At 38.9% G+C, this 19,338-nt stretch overlaps 1 protein-coding gene across 1 annotated transcript; it reads right to left on the reverse strand.

The window, feature by feature from the left end:
- Positions 1–8,275: 8,275 nt before the first annotated feature.
- Positions 8,276–16,155, reverse strand: LOC119784094 (THAP domain-containing protein 5-like). Its single transcript, XM_038285968.1, has 5 exons — positions 15,941–16,155; positions 10,762–10,945; positions 9,929–10,680; positions 8,627–8,813; positions 8,276–8,517 (listed from the first exon to the last, which is right to left on the reverse strand). The coding sequence occupies exons 1-5, from the start codon at positions 16,012–16,014 to the stop codon at positions 8,383–8,385; spliced, it is 1,332 nt and encodes a 443-aa protein (XP_038141896.1). The 5' UTR covers positions 16,015–16,155; the 3' UTR covers positions 8,276–8,382.
- Positions 16,156–19,338: the final 3,183 nt, after the last annotated feature.

A 19,338-nucleotide genomic window follows, 5' to 3' on the forward strand; every position in this document is an offset into this window, starting at 1 on the left:
CCTTTGCAATGCACTTGCAGACCACTAGGAATACATATACCCCCGGCTGGGATTCACTGATATTGAGCAATCATATTTGAACCATGTAGTGTGAAGAAGACATGGTCTGAGGAAAGTCTCTAGTCTTTATCCTAATTTCAAAAATCTCAAACTTCTAATTTTTAGTTCTTCTGAGTCGCTTTTGTAATCAAGTTGAATTATATTTAAAAAATTACAGAACAGATCATGTTTCCTTTTTTTAACTTTTTAGATTAGATTAGATTCAACTTTATTGTCATTGCACAGGTACAGGTACAAGGCAACGAAATGCAGTTTAGGTCTAACCAGAAGTGCAATAGCGGCAAGTTCAGGATAAATAATGGTTCTAATTCTGTATCTTCTTCAACAAGCTGTGAAACCAGTGTAACTAAACATTTGTCCATAAGGCAAAATGAGCTGAAGTTTGCTATATCATCATAGAAAAAGAAAAGTACATTTTTTTATGCAACTTCATTCAGAAAAAGTTGTTAATTGTTTCGGCTCCATCTGTGATTCTTTTCATTTAAGTTTGCATTTTATCTTGAGTACTTTAAAGTGTATGTATTCCTTCAGTAATTAGCCTTATATTTGGAGGATTCTTTTTTTTTTAAACCTGGCTACGTAATTTGATTGCATGTGCCGAGTGATTAGATTAGATTATCGATATGTTTATATGAAATAGAGATAACAAAGTAGGTCTGATAACTTCATTTACAAAGCAAATAAAATATCTACGGTATCATAATTAGGTTTTTATCAAATTTAAAAATCAGTTTGTTAAAGACAATCTCTACTTTTTTTATTCAAATATCTGCTGTTCTGTTAACAATAAGAATCAAATTGTTTTGTGAAAAGATATTTGAGATGAAAATAGACAGAGAGGGTCAAAAGCATGATGTTAACATTTCCAGCCATCTAAAACAGAAATATGGAGTTAATATAATGGCCAATATTGTATAATGTTATGTAAATGAAACCAATAAACCAGGTTAGATTAGGAATACTTAGTAGAGATTCAGATTCTATTCCCACATAACAACTCCCCATACGTTAGATGTAAGCTAAGATAAATAGTGGACAAGATTGTTTTAATAAAAAAAAAATGGTTTTAATTAGACCTTGTTTAAATTCAAATACTGATTTAATCAAATTTTTATTTGAATAAGAAACTTCTGACTGAGGACAAACTGTTTATGTATAACAGTCTGATGAAAAGGAAGCTTAGTTTAGTCCTTAATGTTCTGACTTTGTAAAGAATCCTGCAGTTTAGCTTCCTCTCCCACATTTTAGCTTTAATTATTTATTGACAGCGACCTTGGACAGCAAATATGTTGGATAGACCAGATATACACTATATTGCCAAAAGTATTTGCTCACCTGCCTTGACTCACATATGAGCTTAAGTGACATCCCGTTCCTAATCCATAGGGTTCAATATGACGTCGGTCCACCCTTTGCAGCTAGAACAGCTTCAACTCTTCTGGGAAGGCTGTCCACAAGGTTTAGGAGTGTGTTTATGGGAATTTTTGACCATTCTTCCAGAAGCGCATTTGTGAGGTTGCACACTGATGTTGGACGAGAAGGCCTGGCTCTCAGTCTCCGCTCTAATTCATCCCAAAGGTGTTCTATCGGGTTGAGGTCAGGACTCTGTGCAGGCCAGTCAAGTTCATCCACACCAGACTCTGTCATCCATGTCTTTATGGACCTTGCTTTGTGCACTGGTGCACAGTCATGTTGGAAGAGGAAGGGGCCAGCTCCAAACTGTTCCCACAAAGTTGGGAGCATGGAATTGTCCAAAATGTCTTGGGATGCTGAAGCATTCAGAGTTCCTTTCACTGGAACTAAGGGGCCAAGCCCAGCTCCTGAAAAACAACCCCACACCATAATCCCCCCTCCAACAAACTTTACACTTGGCACAATGCAGTCAGACAAGTACCGTTCTCCTGGCAACCGCCAAACCCAGACCCGTCCATCAGATTGCCAGATGGAGAAGCGCGATTCGTCACTCCAGAGAACGCGTCTCCACTGCTCTAGAGTCCAGTGGCGGCGTGCTTTACACCACCGCATCCGACGCTTTGCATTGCACTTGGTGATGTATGGCTTGGATGCAGCTGCTCGACCATGGAAACCCATTCCATGAAGCTCTCTGCGCACTGTTCTTGAGCTAATCTGAAGGCCACATGAAGTTTGGAGGTCTGTAGTGATTGACTCTGCAGAAAGTTGGCGACCTCTTCGCACTATGCGCGTCAGCATCCGCTGACCCCGCTCCGTCAGTTTACGTGGCCTACCACTTCGTGGCTGAGTTGCTGTCGTTCCCAAACACTTCCATTTTCTTATAATACAGCTGACAGTTGACTGTGGAATATTTAGGAGCGAGGAAATTTCACGACTGGATTTGTTGCACAGGTGGCATCCTATCACAGTTCCACGCTGGAATTCACTGAGCTCCTGAGAGCGACCCATTCTTTCACAAATGTTTGTAAAAACAGTCTGCATGCCTAGGTGCTTGAATTTATACACCTGTGGCCATGGAAGTGATTGGAACACCTGATTCCAATAATTTGGATGGGTGAGCAAATACTTTTGGCAATATAGTGTAGCTACAAGCTATTTTATATTTGGAAATGGTAAAGAAACCTGCATACTGTTAAAATAAATAAGTATTTCCCCAAAGTTTATTCCTGTCAGAATTTTGCCCTGTTATTGTAGTTAGGAAGGGATTATGTTTATTCTTTCATTTATCCACAATTTCTTCTCCTAAAAAAAGAAAAGATCTGTAGGCAAAACATTTAACATTTAATAGAAGCACTCTGTGAAGAAAAATCCAATCTTAAAAGTCTCAGACTTGAACTCATGGGTGGAAACAAAAATGAGTCCATGTCTTTGCACAAAAAATTCCAATCAAATGAAAAATACTTTCTCCTCCCTTACATTCCTGCTCAGCTTTAATCTGAGTCTAGATAAGACTGCAGAAACTTCATACTCTAATCTAAGCTGCAATTAAACATTTCAACATTGTTTTCGGGTGGCTCACAGTTGAGCAGTGATGTAAGACAGATCTGTGGAAATAATCCAGATAAGAAAGGCAAGTGAAAAGCTTCCTACCTTGAACAAGTCGAAAAAGTTAAATGACACCAGTAAATAAAAATCTTTTTAGAACAAAATTAACACAGATAAATAAACCAATACTAGATTTAGTTTAATACATTGGATACAAAATATTAGAGCTAAAATAAATAAGCTTACAAGCCAATAAGCTTCATTTTCACCATCAATTTCAAAATACAAGAAATCTGTAAATGAATTTCTCAGCCAGAGAAATTTCAAATTTTTGATATATGGCTTATCGAGAGTCCTGAACTACACTCACTGGCCACTTTATTAGGTACCCCATGCTAGTAACGGGTTGGACCCCCTTTTGCCTTCAGAACTGCCTCAATTCTTCATGGCATAGATTCATCAAGGTGCTGGAAGCATTCCTCAGGGATTTTGGTCCATATTGACATGATGGCATCACACAGTTGCCACAGATTTGTCGGCTGCACATCCATGATGCGAATCTCCCGTTCCACCACAACCCAAAGATGCTCTATTGGATTGAGATCTGGTGACTGTGGAGGCCATTTGAGTACAGTGAACTCATTGTCATGTTCAAGAAACCAGTCTGAGATGATTCCAGCTTTATGACATGGCACATTATCCTGCTGAAAGTAGCCATCAGAAGTTGGGTACATTGTGGTCATAAAGGGATGGACATGGTCAGCAACAATACTCAGGTAGGCTGTGGCGTCGCAACGATGCTCAATTGGTACCAAGGGGCCCAAAGAGTGCCAAGAAAATATTCCCCACACCATGACACCACCACCACCAGCCTGAACCGTTGATACAAGGCAGGATGGATCCATGCTTTCATGTTGTAGACGTCAAATTCTGACCCTACCATGCAAATGTCGCAGCAGAAATCGAGACTCATCAGACCAGGCAACGTTTTTTCAATCTTTTATTGTCCAATTTCGATGAGCTTGTGCAAATTGTAGCCTCAGTTTCCTGTTCTTAGCTGAAAGGAGTGGCACCTGGTGTGGTCTTCTGCTGCTGTAGCCCATCTGCCTCAAAGTTCGACGTACTGTGCGTTCAGAGATGCTCTTCTGCCCACCTTGGTTGTAACAGGTGATTATTTGAGTCACTGTTGCCCTTCTATCAGCTCGAACCAGTCTGCCCATTCTCCTCTGACCTCTGGCATCAACAAGGCATTTCCGCCCACAGAACTGCCGCTCACTGGATGTTTTTTCTTTTTCGGACCATTCTCTGTAAACCCTAGAGATGGTTGTGCGTGAAAATCCCAGTAGATCAGCAGTTTCTGAAATACTCAGACCAGCCCTTCTGGTACCAACAATCATGCCACGTTAAAGTCACTCAAATCACCTTTTTTCCCCATACTGATGCTCGGTTTGAACTGCAGGAGATTGTCTTGACCATGTCTACATGCCTAAATGCACTGAGTTGCCGCCATGTGATTGGCTGCTTAAAAATTAAGTGTTAACGAGCAGTTGGACAGGTGTACCTAATAAAGTGGCCAGTGAGTGTATATTTGACAGAAAACCCAGAGAACACCTAAATAACACAACTAATGCCCTAACAGTGAGATATAAGAGGATAACTTCTGGAACAAGCAGCTGGTAAATATTGCCAAGCCAAGACATAGGATGCTAAAATATTTCCAAGCAGGACTGAATGCTGCAATTAAGTCTAAAGGTGATTCATTAAACATATGTTACCACTAAGGTTGCTGGTACCATAGCTGGGCAGACTTTGCCCTTACTGTATCCCATTACCAATGCCCTATGACAGCATCCATCCATCCATCCATCCATCCATCCATCCATCCATCCATCCATCCATCCATCCATCCATCCTATATAGATTAACTGCAAGGGATAAGACAAGATACAAATTTACATTTTTATTGTATTGCTATTATTGTTTGACATTGATATTGTGATTTAGAAAGAAAAAGAAAACATTAAAAAACAAAGAAATTTGAACATAGAAGTTTCCTGAAAAAATAAATTTAGTTTATCTATATAGCACCAATTCAAAGCACATGTCATCTGTTGCTGTGGGATTTAAACACCTTTTATGACAATGTAAAGCCTTAAGGATAGATGACACACATTTGGTTGTACCCTGCAACCAGCATTGACTGAAAAAATCCCAGCAAGCTGATAAGGGAGGCTGGTGCTCTGAAACCTGCTCTTTTCTGGCAATGATTAAGAATGTGGTCTTAACGAGAGGCTCTTATCTCATCAGAAACTGGCATTTGTCCTCAGTCTCTGCAGCCCCTTTCCATTTGTATCCCAACTTCTTTGCAAAACAGCCTTACTCTTCTGTTGACTTCAAGTCCTCGTCCTCCTATTGTCATACATTATTACAATGTTTTTTGCTCCATAGTTATGCTTCATACAATTTGCCTTTGTTAGAGAATGTCAAGTTTTACCAGGAAGCAAGGGAGAAGGCCCCGGTCTTTCTGCATGGGGTTTGCATGTTGTCCCTGAGCATGCATGTGTTATCTCCGGGTACACCGGCTTCATCCCACAGTCCAAAAACATGTCTGCTGCGTTAATTGGCTTCTCTAAATTCTCCCTAGGTGTGAATGGTTGTTTGTCCTGTTCGTCTCTGTGTTGCCCTGCGATGGACTGGTGACCTGTCCAGGGTGTACCCCGCCTCTCACCCGTAGACAGCTGGAGATAGGCACCAGCAACCCTCGCGACCCTACTTGGGATTAGCGTGTAAGAAAATGGATGGATGGATGGGATTATCAAGGACAGAGGTGTCAAAGGTACTCACATTCCTTACTTAAAGGTAAAGCTGAGGATGTTCTTTTTCCAGGTGGATCGTCATAATAAGTGGTCCTCCTAATTGTCTATCATTCTGGTGATATGTTTACGTGAGGCCGTCCTACGTGCTTGTCCCCATTTTCACTTAGCGGTGGGGAGTCTGACAGTGGAAATATTGGAAATCTTCTTTTGTAAAGTAAGCTTTTATGAGTGATAAAAACAGCAACGTATAAACAGAGCGTGCACGAAGAGGAATGGGCTCCTGCATGCTCTTGCACTCGTTTAATAGGGCGTTCCCTCTCGGGAGCGGGTACAGGGTTGTGCATGTGAATTTTTTGTTTGTTTTTTTTTATTGGAGAGGTTGGGTCTTTTCAAAAATTTGCAAAATCCTGAACTACGTTTAAGTAAGCTACTGTTAAAAGTGAAAGTACCAACTGAACTCCTTTACTTAAATACACTCACATTGTACTTTAGTACAAAAGTAAGATGGAGTGTTCGCCTTAAATCTCACGTCAAACTCATAACTGGCTGAATCCGGCCCTCTATGGCAAATTATCTGGCCTTCAAATAGTTATGTTTTAATGAAATAGATATAGACTGTTACGCTGGTGAAGTTTCCCAGTTATCCAGGTCATAGTCATTCCAAAAATGTAAACAAAAAAATTAAACTGGACTTTTTTTCCAAGTTTTTTCAAACTTTGAAGACATTCAATATGCATGTTTTCAATATGCAAGCCAAAACAAGACTTTGTTTTAGGTCCTCTCTATAAAGTTTCAAACTCAATGTTATTTCTTTTTTTTTTTCTTTTCTCAACAGTAGCCGACAGGAAAGGGGGTATGAGAGAGAGGGAGAGACATGTGGCAAAGGACCACAGCTCGGATTTGAACCCAGATCAGCCACATCGAGGACTAAGGCCTCCATACATGGGTCGTGTGCACTAACCACTGTGACACCTGCACATCCATTACTGACATTTTGAATTGAGAAAGTTTCCTGGATGAGAGGAGAAATGTCTTCAAACTTGGGGGGGGGGGGGGGGGGGGGGGGGGGAGTCCAGTGGATTAATTTTTGTTTTTACTTTTTTGGACTATAGACTGATGTTTTTGGCAGATTTTATTTTTGTAGCATCTTTATTAATCAGTGCATGCATGTGCTCACCAATTTGTTAGAGCATTCAGCAACCAAAACTTAAGCTCATGTTAAATGGATGCAGTCATGTCTCTATTTGCAATTTACTGTTTTGTTTATTAATGCCCATCTTCATCAGTGTTGCTGTGTTTCTACCAACAAACTGGACTTCAAGTGGACAGATTTTCAGTTTTGTTGCAGCTATTAAATTCATTGTTATCAATATGCATAAAAATAATGAGATTGTTTAAAGAAAGTGAGAAGTAGAAAGTACAGATATGTTTTCAGAGGCACTTACCGTAAGTAAATAAATCTTCAGAAGAATAGAACAAGGGCAGCAGCTAAGGATTTACACTATGATTACTTGGCACCTCTAATGTATAGTATAATTTATAGTGTTGGACCGCACTTTATGTCTAACTCTTCCAATATTAAACTGTTGTTTTAGATCAAGGGTGCTTAAGTCACCTTTGAGTCCATCCTCAAGAGCACCCCATTTTGAATACCCTGAATCAAAAGATGGGCTCGTTACCACACCTCTGCTGAGCTAAATGAAGAGACTGAGCCTTTAGATTCAGGTCTGTTAAGGAAGAGATGCATCTAAAAGTTACAGGATGGAAGCTCTTGATGACTTGAGCACCTGTTTTGGATGGACTGAGTAGGATGCATGACTCTGCTGCCCTCTAGTGGAAACAAACTAAATGAAAAGGAAATATTTTTCTGTGCATCACGAATGGGTCCATCTAAAAAGGATTATGAGAGAAACTGCAGTAGGTTTTATCATTACCAAAACGATTCTTTAAATCCTCTTGCAGAAATCTCTTAATTCTGAATGTTATGGCACAAAACTTGAACAATATGCAAACATAAGGTGCAGTTAAAATGTGCTTAGACTAGCATCTCTTTGGGTGAATCACCTTGTTTTGCAGAAGCAGCAGCTGAAAAACTAGAAATGTAACCAAACAAGCAGTCCTTAGCAGGGTGTTCCCTCTGCTCTGACTCACTTGTTTTGCTCCAGGCTGCGGTTCAGGACCAGAGTTACGCAATGTATGATCATCAGTTGCGTTGCAAATAGCAACACACAAAAAAATCTAAAGCTTTGAACTTATTGAAAATATCTTTTTTAATGATTTCTAAATTTAAATTCTCATAATGAAAAATAAATTAACAAAATTTTGGTGAAACAACAGTTGGAGTAGAAGGCAAACATTCAGTAATGCCCTATTAGTAATTTATGTACGTGTAAAGCTCACAGCAGAAGGAATAATAAAAAAAAAAAAAAACAGTTTTGATCATATATGAAGTTCTGATTTAAAGAAATAACAGCTTGCTTGATTTAAACAACATTAACCCCTTTAGATTTTTTTTTTTTTGGCACAGAAACACAGAAGATAACCACAGTCATTTGCTGTCCACATTCAACGCCATCCCTGCATCGTTCACTGGAGTGTAAAAATATGCAGCGTCATCCTCTTCGTAGATGATGGCCACAGTTTCACCACCATCCGACACGGCTGCACTGGTCTGCAAATATGCCTGAGGGAGGGAGAGAAAAGATACAATAAGAAAAAAACTGATTATAACATTTATCAGTAGGGATTACTCCTGACAGTAACAGGAGATGAAATCTAAGCGGCAGAAGTACCCTCTCTAGAAGCTGCAGCCGCTCTTCGTTGAGCATGTTGCTTTGCCTCAGCTGGCTCACGGTGTTCTCCAGCCCCAGGAGCTTCTCCAGGTGTCGGCGGTGGCGCTGCTGCAGAACCTTCACCTTTTTCTGCAGCTCAGCCACGACTGCCTCCAGCTGCTCCTTACTCAGACTGTTTTTATGGTAGCTGTTTGTGAAATGAACACATAAGAGAAAACATTTAAAATCGGGAAAACCCGTTAGTGAACTTTTTTTTTTTTTAGTACTCTGAATAAACTGACTAAGTGATGTAGTTGGGCTTTGTTTGTTTTTTTGCCTTTAAGGAAAATTAAACCGTTATTGGCAAGAAGAACGAAACCAAAAAGGAGTGTGAGAGAAACCAAAGTCTTTGAGAGGTTGCAGAGAACCCATTTGCTTTATATAGTCATCATATCTATATGGATGCACTTTTTTTTTAAAACAGAAGTTATTTTAATTTGTAGTATTTCGGGCACAGACACTGCTTTTAAGCTTGGTTCATACATTTCTAACAGGGCTGAGGTGTGAGTCATTCAGCTGATCCACTTTAAGCCTATCAGAGTCCTATTAGAATACCGAACTGGTCTAAGTTTCCATCATGAAGGTATTGATTTAATGGGTTCAAGATCTTAAGAGTTTGTCCTTTATTTTAAGCATTTAGTGGAAAGCACCAACAAACATAACAGGAAAGCAGCTCACAGTATGATGCTGCCATGTTCTTTGTCACCAAACATAGCTCTCATCATTTCATGCTAAAATAATTCAATCTTTTACTTCCAACCATGGAAACCTTCTGTATTCACACCAATGTAAACAAGGCTTTAGTACGGAGATCAGCCTACAGTGGGGGTTGGGTATTTAGTTTCCTTTATGGAACAGTGACCGTTTGGGTCAGACAGTTCAAAGATCATAACCAAACATTAATATTCAACCTCATCACCTCAACCTCACTGAGTATTGTTGGCAAATGCTTAAAAATCCATCTCAGATTGATTTAATATTGAGTTATAATCATGCCAGAAGCTTTTTAGGTTTGTAGTTGATGTGCAGCTTGATAAAGGGGCATCTGACAAAGGATTTATCCACACATTTTACCGTTTGTATAACCTTAACTTATGTGGATTAAAAAAGAAAATCCATAAAGTATACATCTCACTAATTTTTTTTACAATCACATAAGTTACTTGTACAATTATTCCATCTTTAAAAAAACACAAAGATAACTGTGGTTTGAAAACATGATTAAAAGATAATTATCCTGCGATAGCAGGGGTCGGTGCTCACCAGTGCTCCTCCAGCTGGTGATTCTCCTGCTCCGCCTCATCTGCGTCCGACATGCCTTCCCCTTCCTCTACCTCCTCCCTGTCCAGCCGTTCCACTGCGAGTACGAGTGATGAAGGTGCAACGTGTTTGGAGACGATGGGCAGAGTGGACGAGATGGGCTCGGGGCTCAGAGCCGACGACAGCACTGTGTCGGGCGGGAAGGCCAGCGTTCCGCTGGGAAGGACGTTGGGTACCGTCTCAAAATAGGCAACAACTTCCTCCCCTTGGTGGACCTGCAGGAAATCTTCAGAGGAGGGAGTGAGATGCTGGACTCCAGGAGGAGCCTCCAGCATCAGCTCGTTTAGGACCAGCATTCCGTCGGGACTCAAAATGGCAGCGGTGATTCCGTTTATGAGCTCAACCTGTCCACCCTGCGCAGAGCTTTCAGCCATCATCACCACCTCTGCACTTTCCCCACTGTTTATTAGATCGTCTACAGTCTGATACAACGTTAGAGGAAGATTTACACCTGGTGTTACTCCACTAAGTGATACTAGCGAGTCCACTTCAGTCTGGCGAGGGCTTTCACTCGACTCCATCAAACTGGTTTCTGCTTGTTCTAATGGGTCGGCCGCCAACTCAACCAAGCGAATCGTATGCATTTCTCCCAGGTGGGAGGCCTTTGTCCCATCATCTGACGCTGTGGGGCTTTGTGTTTTTTCATCTCTGAGGCGCTTTGGCTTCTTCTCACTGTGATTGATTGCTTTCCGTTTCTGTAAGCAGAAGCATCGTGCTCATCAGCACAGCGGTAGTGTTTCAGATAAACAAGAGAGAACGGTTTTATTTCTGCTCACCTCGGTTCCCTGGAAGACTGTAGGCACAGCGTCACTGTCGAGGTAACGGATCCCCCAGCGCACCTTGAAGCACGACGGGGCGAAATGTTCGTGGCAAATGTACTGATGTCGAGAAGGGGTCCAGTTCTCCCGCCTCATGTTCTTCAGCCACTGCTGCAGCCGCGCCGGGTCCTGTAGGGGGAACCTTGGAAAGCACAAGAGCTGCTGTCAGAAAGGAAGGCTAAAGGTCACATCTATGGCAAAAACAAAATAAAAATGTATCATGGATGAAGCTTAACGCTACATTTACAGACTAGTTCACATCAGTGACGTGCGGTGAGGTTCATAGCTGGTGAGGCACTGACGTCATCAGAATCAGATTTGCAAATAGATGCATAGATTGACAGCAGTTTACAGGTTATGTTTCACTTCTGCATCCTTACACATACAAACTGTAGCTCACAAAACACACATTTCCTTAAAAAACAAAACAAAATAAATGTTATTACTGTCTTACCTTTACTTATAAATGAATAGAAGTCCTCCTTATCTTCCTTCAGTTTTAAAAGTCTCTCTGTCTCAATGGAGATCACTGCCAGGGAAGAAAGCCTTCCTTGATCCGTCCTGTTCCTGCCTTATGTTTTCAGTCTCTTGAGCACCCCCTGCCATGAGGCAAGAGAACTGCCTGCCTCACCTCGAACTTGTTCTCTGCCGTTTATAATCGCTCATTACACGAAACACGTTACACAAACACAGTTGGTGACAAAAAGCTCTGTACATTATATACATAAGCCAAATTATTAGAAATAAGTTCACATATTACATTTGTTTAAACCATTTTATTGACGCCGTACAGCAACATGCTCTCTCCGCTTTGCAGCCAGCGCAGAGCCAGGGGTTGCGCAATCCAAGGTGAGGCAGAGCTCGCTGCTGCCTCACCGGCATCGCTTCCAAGCATTTGAATGGGAAAATAAGAAAATTCAGCGATTTTGAACAAATAAAAATCGAAATTGGTGAAGCTACATGAAAAATGAATATTTTTTAGTACAAACCACCGGATGAATATAACAATTTAAATTACTTTATGATTATATATTTTCTTTCTTTCCATGATGGCTGGTGAGGCACTGCCTCACCTGCCTCCCCTGACCGCACGTCACTGGTTCACATAGACAATCATAAAATGATCCAGTAACATTATAGCTGGTCCTATCACTTTCTAAAGTCTGACTCCACTTTCTCTGCTGCTACTTCGGAAATTCATTCTGCTGGAAAAATAGAAGCGAACAGAAGCCTTACTCTTAGTTTCCAGGAGAAAAAAAATAAATGAAGCTTGCATGTTGTTAACTACATTCAAAGTAACTAAAACAACATCAGCTTGAACTCCTTAACTATCAAGGTCGTTTAGAGAACAAGCCCTTTTATAACACCACATTTAGACTTTTCTTCCTTTGAATGTTTTGCTTTTGTCTTTTTTTGCTTGTTGTGTTTTTTAAATTATTTAATTATTCCAGAGCTTTAATTATTTCAGAGCTTCATTTACAGAAATAACTAGTGTACTTTCAATCCTTGCTCCTATGCAGATATGCTTTTGGTTTTCACAGCCAGGACAATTTCCCTTCTCTAAAATTAACGTGTTGCTAAAAAGACGTTTGTGAAATGTTAGTTGTCCTGTTGGAAGAAAAAAATCCTCCATCGTGTATTACTGATGAACGTATGAACTGGGCTTCATCATTACAAAAGACCAGATTCCTGCAGGCTAAAGCAAATCTCTGCATTTCCTCTTCTAGTTTTTATATGTAATATCTAGGATATCATCTCTCTAGTACTATGAACCCATTCCAGAGCTGCCTACATGCATAGAAGAAATCACTGCATGGGTTTACCGAAGTTTTCTTTAGCTGAATCATGACAAAACTGGAGTAATAGTCTTTATACCAAAAGAGGATGGAATAAAAGTTACCTCACAGCTTCAGTTAATACAGCAACAAACCACCAATCAGACTGTAAATCTGGGCGATGTGATGGAGTCAGACCTGAACCTTCAGAGACTCATACAGACAGTAACAAAGTCAGGCTTCCATCACCTAAAGAACATTCCCAGGATTAAAGAACTAATGCATTGAGCTTTAGTAGATTCATAGTCGGCCTAAACAGTGGATCAAACAGTGAAGCGGATCCAGAATGCTGCTGCCAGCATCCCCACTAAAACTAAGAAATTGGAGAAAATCATCTCAGTTCTTAAGTTCTTCAACTAGGTCCCTATATATCAGATAAGAGACTTTTAAATATTTATGTTAGTCTATAAGTCGCTGAATGACTAAGTTCCAAAATACATTACAAACTTCTTGTCAGAGTGTCAACCACCCAGACTATTCAGGTCTTCTGACTCTAATTTACCTTGCATACCCAGAACCAAACATGGAGAAGCCACCTACAGTTCCCAAGCTCAAATAATTAGGAGTAAAATCCCAAAAAACCGCAAAAGTCCTGGAACGATTAGTTGCTTTGAATCATGATTTTAAAAAATTATGTGTTTCAAGTGGCCTTTGACTGAACTGTCTAAACATCATTAGTCAAGATGTCAGTCTGAATTTTAAGTCTACAGTCTATGTCAGTCTACATTTTCTTAAATATTATCTATAATTTTCTTAAAGAAAATATTTGTTTTCCTCATGTTCGTGACACTGAATCGTCTTGACACTAAATGTGTTTTAGGGCTGAATGATATTGCCAAAAATCTAAATTGAAAATTTTTCAACCAAAATTGCGATTTTATTGTAATTTCCCTTTAAACTAAGTACAAGCATGTGGGTGTTTTACTCCAGGGTTTCATGGTCTTGAAAGTCTGCTCGTCAAGAGTTAAGTGCTGCAGGACTTCACTGTAACATTTGCGTGAAAAAGTTCTACTTTAACGCACAGATCTATGTGCTAGCTGCAACTCTCTGCTCCCTTTTGTGCGAAATTATATATCCATTTTAATATATTTACTGCCACCTAAAGGACTGGAGGGAGACATTTAGTCCTTACTCTTTGTTAAATGTGACTAAATATTGAGGACCTCTGCGATTTGGAAATTGCATTTTTCTAAATTTCAATTATAATGCAAATGCAAGTAATTGCCCGCCCTAACGTGCTATAAAAATATAAAATGCCTATCAATACAATTACTCAAAAGAGTTCTGCAAAACATCACATAAATTATGAAAAATCTCAGGACCTAGCATGTGCTTTCTTGACAAGAAACAAAATTTGCGGTATAGACCAGGGAAATGGCTACAATCACAGCAAACAATGACAACATTTTACTTAAAAAAAAATAAAATAGAAATCTGGGGAGACAGTGGCGTCAGGTGTAGGGGTTTGCCCTAAAAATTGAAGGGTCGATGGTTCAAGTCCTGGCCTTCAGTGTTGTTGTGTCCTTGGGCAAGACTTTACCTGCATCATCTACTGATGGTGGTCAGAGGGCCCGGTGGAGGCAGTATATGGCAGCCTTGCTTCTGTCAGTGGGCCCTAGGGCAGCTGTGGCTACGATGTAGCTTACCTGGGTGTGCAGGTGGAACAGTGGTTACAGCGTATGACCAATGTACCGAGGCCTTAGTCCTCAACGTGACCGACCCGGGTTTGAATCCGACCTGTGGTTATTTGCCAAATGTCTCTACCCCTCTATCATACCCCTTTCCTGTACCCTCACTAAGACTAAGAAAGTAGAGCACATCGCCCCGGTTCTTAAGTCCTTACACTGGCTCCCTGTATCTCAGAGAATAGACTTTAAAATACTTCTGTTAGTCTATAAATCTCTGAATGGCTTAGCACCTAAATACATCATAGACTTGCTATCAGTGTATCAACCCTCCAGACCACTCAGGTCTTGCGGTTCCAGCCTGCTCTGCATACATAGAACCAGAACTAAACATGGAGAAGCAGCATTTAGTTCCTATGCTCCACTTATCTGGAACAGACTTCCAGAAAACTGTAAAAGAGCGGAAAGCCTGAGTTCCTTTAATTCAAGACTAAAAACACATTTGTTTAGGGTTGCCTTCGAGTGTTCTAGTGAAACAGTTAAACTAAAACATCATTATTTCAACTTTATTTTCTTTAGTCCAACTGTTTAATATTCTATTTTGTTTCTGCATTTTTTATTTTATTTTTTCCTACTTGCTTTGATTCGGTTTTATTCTCCTATATTTTAATCATGTAAAGCACTTTGCATTGTCTTTGTACTGAATTGTGCAACACAAATAAATTTGCCTTGTCTTACTGTCAAAAAAAAACGAGCCACTACTGCTATAAAAACTCAAAAAATAAATACAATGTAGCGTTCCACCATCAGTGAATGAGTGTGAATGGGTGAATGACTGAATGTAGAGTAAAGTGCTTTGGTCAAGCCTCCTGACTTGAAAAAGCGCTATATATAGTAAAGGCCATTTTTACCAATAAGTAAATATACAGTTTAAAGTGTTGTACCATATAATTTGTGATTTGTGCGTGTTATTTTTTTTTTTTGGGGGGGGGGGTGTTTTTTGGGGGGAATTTAAGCTTTTTTCCGAGTCAAGTATTTTTCATTCAGAGTTGTTTCCTTCTTTTAGTCATCCCCCACCAATGGTTCAAATGGTTTCTTATGCTAAAAGCTGCACTTTCTTGTTAATGCTTAAAACAAGCCATTCTACGGTGATTCCTATTGGTTGCAGACAACAGCAGCCAATGGAAGGAGTTTGTTAGTCTTTGATGACTCACAGGTTAATGCCACGTGGTTTAACAAATACAAAACCATCCTTAGGAAAAGAATTAAGGACTCGACGGGAATTAAGTTTAAAAGCAGCCAAAGTTCAAAGAAAAATCAGAAATGTAGGAGAATCATTGCTAAAGCGAATGAAAAATGTAAATATATTAAAACACTTTAATTGTAATATAAAGGAAAAGTCAGCAAACCTTGGAGCAAATTATAAGGAAGTAGTGGATGACTTAAAAATTGTTTTAGATTTATACTACCCTATTATTTTAACAAACTCAGGAAGAATTTCAGAATAATAACGTTATTAACATTCCCAGGAAAGGAAATGTAATAATTAGCGTAAACCATGTCTTCAGCAACAAAATTTTAGAATTAAAAAAATGGGGGAAAAAAGAGCACCTATCCATGAAGCTTAATCATCTGTTTGTCCGTTCAAACATACAGACAGTTTAAAGTGAGACTTACTTATAAAAGCTCTTCCTTCGGCCGCTGCTCCCTGCGTCGCTCCGGCAGTTCGGTACCGAGCAGTACTTCGGCATCGCTGTCAGAACCTCTCCTGGTTCTTCGAACCAGATGTCTTCATAACAAGGTGAAACCAAAGTCCTTCCAACTCATACGTCTGCTGGAACTCGTGCAGTGCGTGTTGTCGACTCACGGCGCGCGGCTGACGAACGACGATCAGCTGGTTAGAAACGTCATACGTCATATACATGCGACTGCCCCACTATGATACGTCCTGTTAGGCTGTGATTGGTCCATTCGCGGTCAGACTGTTGATGACGCAGTAAACATGCGAAGATTTCAGCTGCTCAGATTATATAATAATAACTAATTTGCTCTAATTTGAGAAGGCATTCTCTGAGTTTGTTAAATGGGTTCACCAAAGACTCACTTTAAAATCTCGCACCATTTTTACCCAGTGGCAGAATTTTTGCACAAAAGATTTAAATTTGATTTAACATGCCGTGCCTTTTGTGAATGTCCGCATGAATCCCTTAATCATCTTTTTTTTCTGTCCTTTTTCTTTTAAACTATGGAGAGACATCAAAAATTGATTGTCCCTTAAAATTGAGGAGATCCAAGAAATAACAATCATCCACCTGTTGATGTTGACATGTTGATGACCTTGATAGTAAAATTTCAGATATGCTTAATATTGTTTTCTTGCTTGTCAAATATCATATTCATTGCTGTAAATGGAGAGGTTCTACTTCTTTTGAATTTTTCTTAATCAATTTTAATTGTATTACACCTCATCGAAACATTTGAAATCTGTTTCTGCCAACAAAAAAAAAGTAACTGCCAGTATTTCTACTTCTCTTTTATTTTAAATCTTTCTCTATATTTATACATTGGCCATTATTGTTTATGTATCTGTATTTGTTTTTAGCCCCATGTTCTATTTTTTTTTTCTCTAACCACGTTTTAATGTTTATACCTCAACAAGTCTTTGTACACTATTGGTTTGTTATATAAAGTAAAAAAAGATATATATATAAAGATAAATAATAATAATAATCAGTGGAACATTTAAACATGACTAAGTTCCTTGAAGTCAGTCAAACTTCTGTGAAATTAACCTGTCCAGTTAGGAAGAAGAAGCGACTGATCTGATTGCACATATTTTACCCGCTCTGTAAAGGCAAGGCAAGTTTCTTTGTATAGCTCAATTCAGTAAAAAGACATTTCAAAGTGCTTGAATGAATTAAACAATACAATAGAAGAAAAAAAAATAAAAGCATATAAAATGCGAATGAAGAAAAATGTGATAAAAGCAGGTAGTAAATCAAATAAAACAGTTGGACATCAAACTTACCAAACTAATTATATCCTAGTTAACAGTTCAACTTCAAATGGAACAGAAAACAGATGCAAATTGTAGAACAGTGCAGGTGGTGATTAAAAAAAAAAAAATTTTTTTCTTTATTCTTATCCATTATGTTCAAGATTTTGGTCACTTTGTCAGTGCTCTAACCATGGGTGCTTATAGAAAGAGGCCAGCAGGGGCCAGTACCCCTTCAGAACTGGTCCTTGTCCCCATTAGATCCCTATACTAAAGACATAATACTAAATATCTTTCTAAATATGATATGCACTGACACAGAAACCATAACTGACGGTCTCTTGGACTAGTTTTTTTTTTTTTTTTTTAGCTCACCAGTATCATTTTAATAATGCTATAAAACAACTTTAAGCTCACCCCATATTCAGATAGGATCACAGTTTTTATCTGCAAAACTATATTTTAGATGTCCAGAGCTGCAAGTGTGCAAACATTGCAAAATATGAGCTGCACTGTTTCTGTTAGTTTTTGTTTCATTTCCTCTCTGGAAAAAAAAAGGCCCATCCCAGCCCCCTGGTGCATACATTGCAAAAAATGGAAATCTAAAAAAGTTATTTCTTCTTAAAATTAGTGCATTTTTCTTGAATTAAGGAGCTAAGTGAGACACTCCAACAATTAAACAAGACAATTGACATATTATTTTAAGAGTACAAACACTCATTCCATTGGCAAATCATCTTATTTACCGACTCAAATTAAGGGTGAATGCACTTAAAACATTTTTACTCATTTCTAGATGGTTTTTGTGGTGTATGCTCTCGAAACACTACTTGCTCCCCCTCAGAGTTAGCATGAGAAAGTGCCTGCAATCCACAGAGGTCGCTCAGGCAGTGCAGCACATCAAAGAAGGTATATTAGAGGAAGAGGAGTAGCACTGCTATACCCCTACGGCTCACCACTAATGTGCATGTTTCTGCTCAGATTGTCAGAAAAGGACTATAAGGATGGTGAGAGCCCAACATCATGCGAGGGAACTGGCATTTGACTGGGAGCACCAAAATTGGTGGATTCATCACTGGTGCACTGGTGAGCAGGTTTACACTAAGCACATGTGACAGTCTGGAGATGCCATTGAGAAAATAATGCTGCCTTCAACATCTTTCAGTTAGGCTTTTGAAGGAGGTCCGACCTCAAGTTTTTTTTTTTTTTAGTTAGAAGTTTAACAATAAAAAATAGGTAATATGAAACAGAATATGTTAAAAAAAAAAGTGAAAATGAATAACAATTGCCTTGAAAATGACATGGCAGCACGAAGTGAGAGAAGCGACATTATGCATAGAGCCATCATTCTAAACCAGTATGTCAAAGCTGAATTAAGTGGGTTTTTAGGTCAAGTTATAAAGTTTGTTTGGTAAATGAAAAGTTGACATTGAAATAAAACATCTGATCTTATTTTTGCAAGTTTTACTGTTTAGATTTCTTATAATGACCAATTTAACTGTGACATAAAGATCAACTAACGGAAATGGTATCTTCTGGACGGCATCTAAAGGACAATAGTACAAAAAGGGTTGTAAATGGGATATGCATGTTACAGGTAGATTTAAAATAAGATCAATGTGTAAGATAATATTTATACTGATAATCTCAGAGTGATGGTTTTGACGTTTTTTTTTATTTTTACTATTGATGATTATGGCCTGTAGACTAAAACCAAACCTTTAGAGCAAAAAAATCTTTTACAAAATATTCATTTTTAGATTTAACAGAAATTGTTTTAATATGTATCCATCTACAACATTCTTACGTTTTGAAATCACAAGTTTCATAAAAAATGTGTACCCATAATTTGGGAACCACAAAATCTAATTAAACAATATTTTTCAGAATGTCTGGAAACTCTGACCGCCCCGTCACAGGTTAAGCATGTGTATCTTATAATACATTGGATAATGAAGCCTGCAGGGTGAAAAAATCCACTTAGAATGGAATCCACTCATGAATAATAAACTCTCATAATTATCAGATATCCAAGTCATAATTCTAACTAGCCATCTCATAAATATGAGAAACTATATCA

Source organism: Cyprinodon tularosa, unplaced genomic scaffold (genome assembly GCF_016077235.1).
Source record: "Cyprinodon tularosa strain WSP-4 unplaced genomic scaffold, ASM1607723v1 ctg218, whole genome shotgun sequence".
NCBI lineage: Eukaryota > Metazoa > Chordata > Actinopteri > Cyprinodontiformes > Cyprinodontidae > Cyprinodon > Cyprinodon tularosa.

What these genes read in the sequence shown, in the direction of transcription:
- LOC119784094 (XM_038285968.1), bottom strand. Translation starts at nt 16,014, where the DNA reads ATGCCGAAGTACTGCTCGGTACCGAACTGCCGGAGCGACGCAGGGAGC. An exon ending in CGAAGGAAGAGCTTTTATAA is followed by an intron (nt 10,946 to 15,940) that starts GTAAGTCTCACT and finishes GTGCTTTCCAAG; the next exon opens with GTTCCCCCTACAGGACCCGG. An exon ending in CACCAGCTGGAGGAGCACTG is followed by an intron (nt 8,814 to 9,928) that starts GTGAGCACCGAC and finishes TTTCACAAACAG; the next exon opens with CTACCATAAAAACAGTCTGA.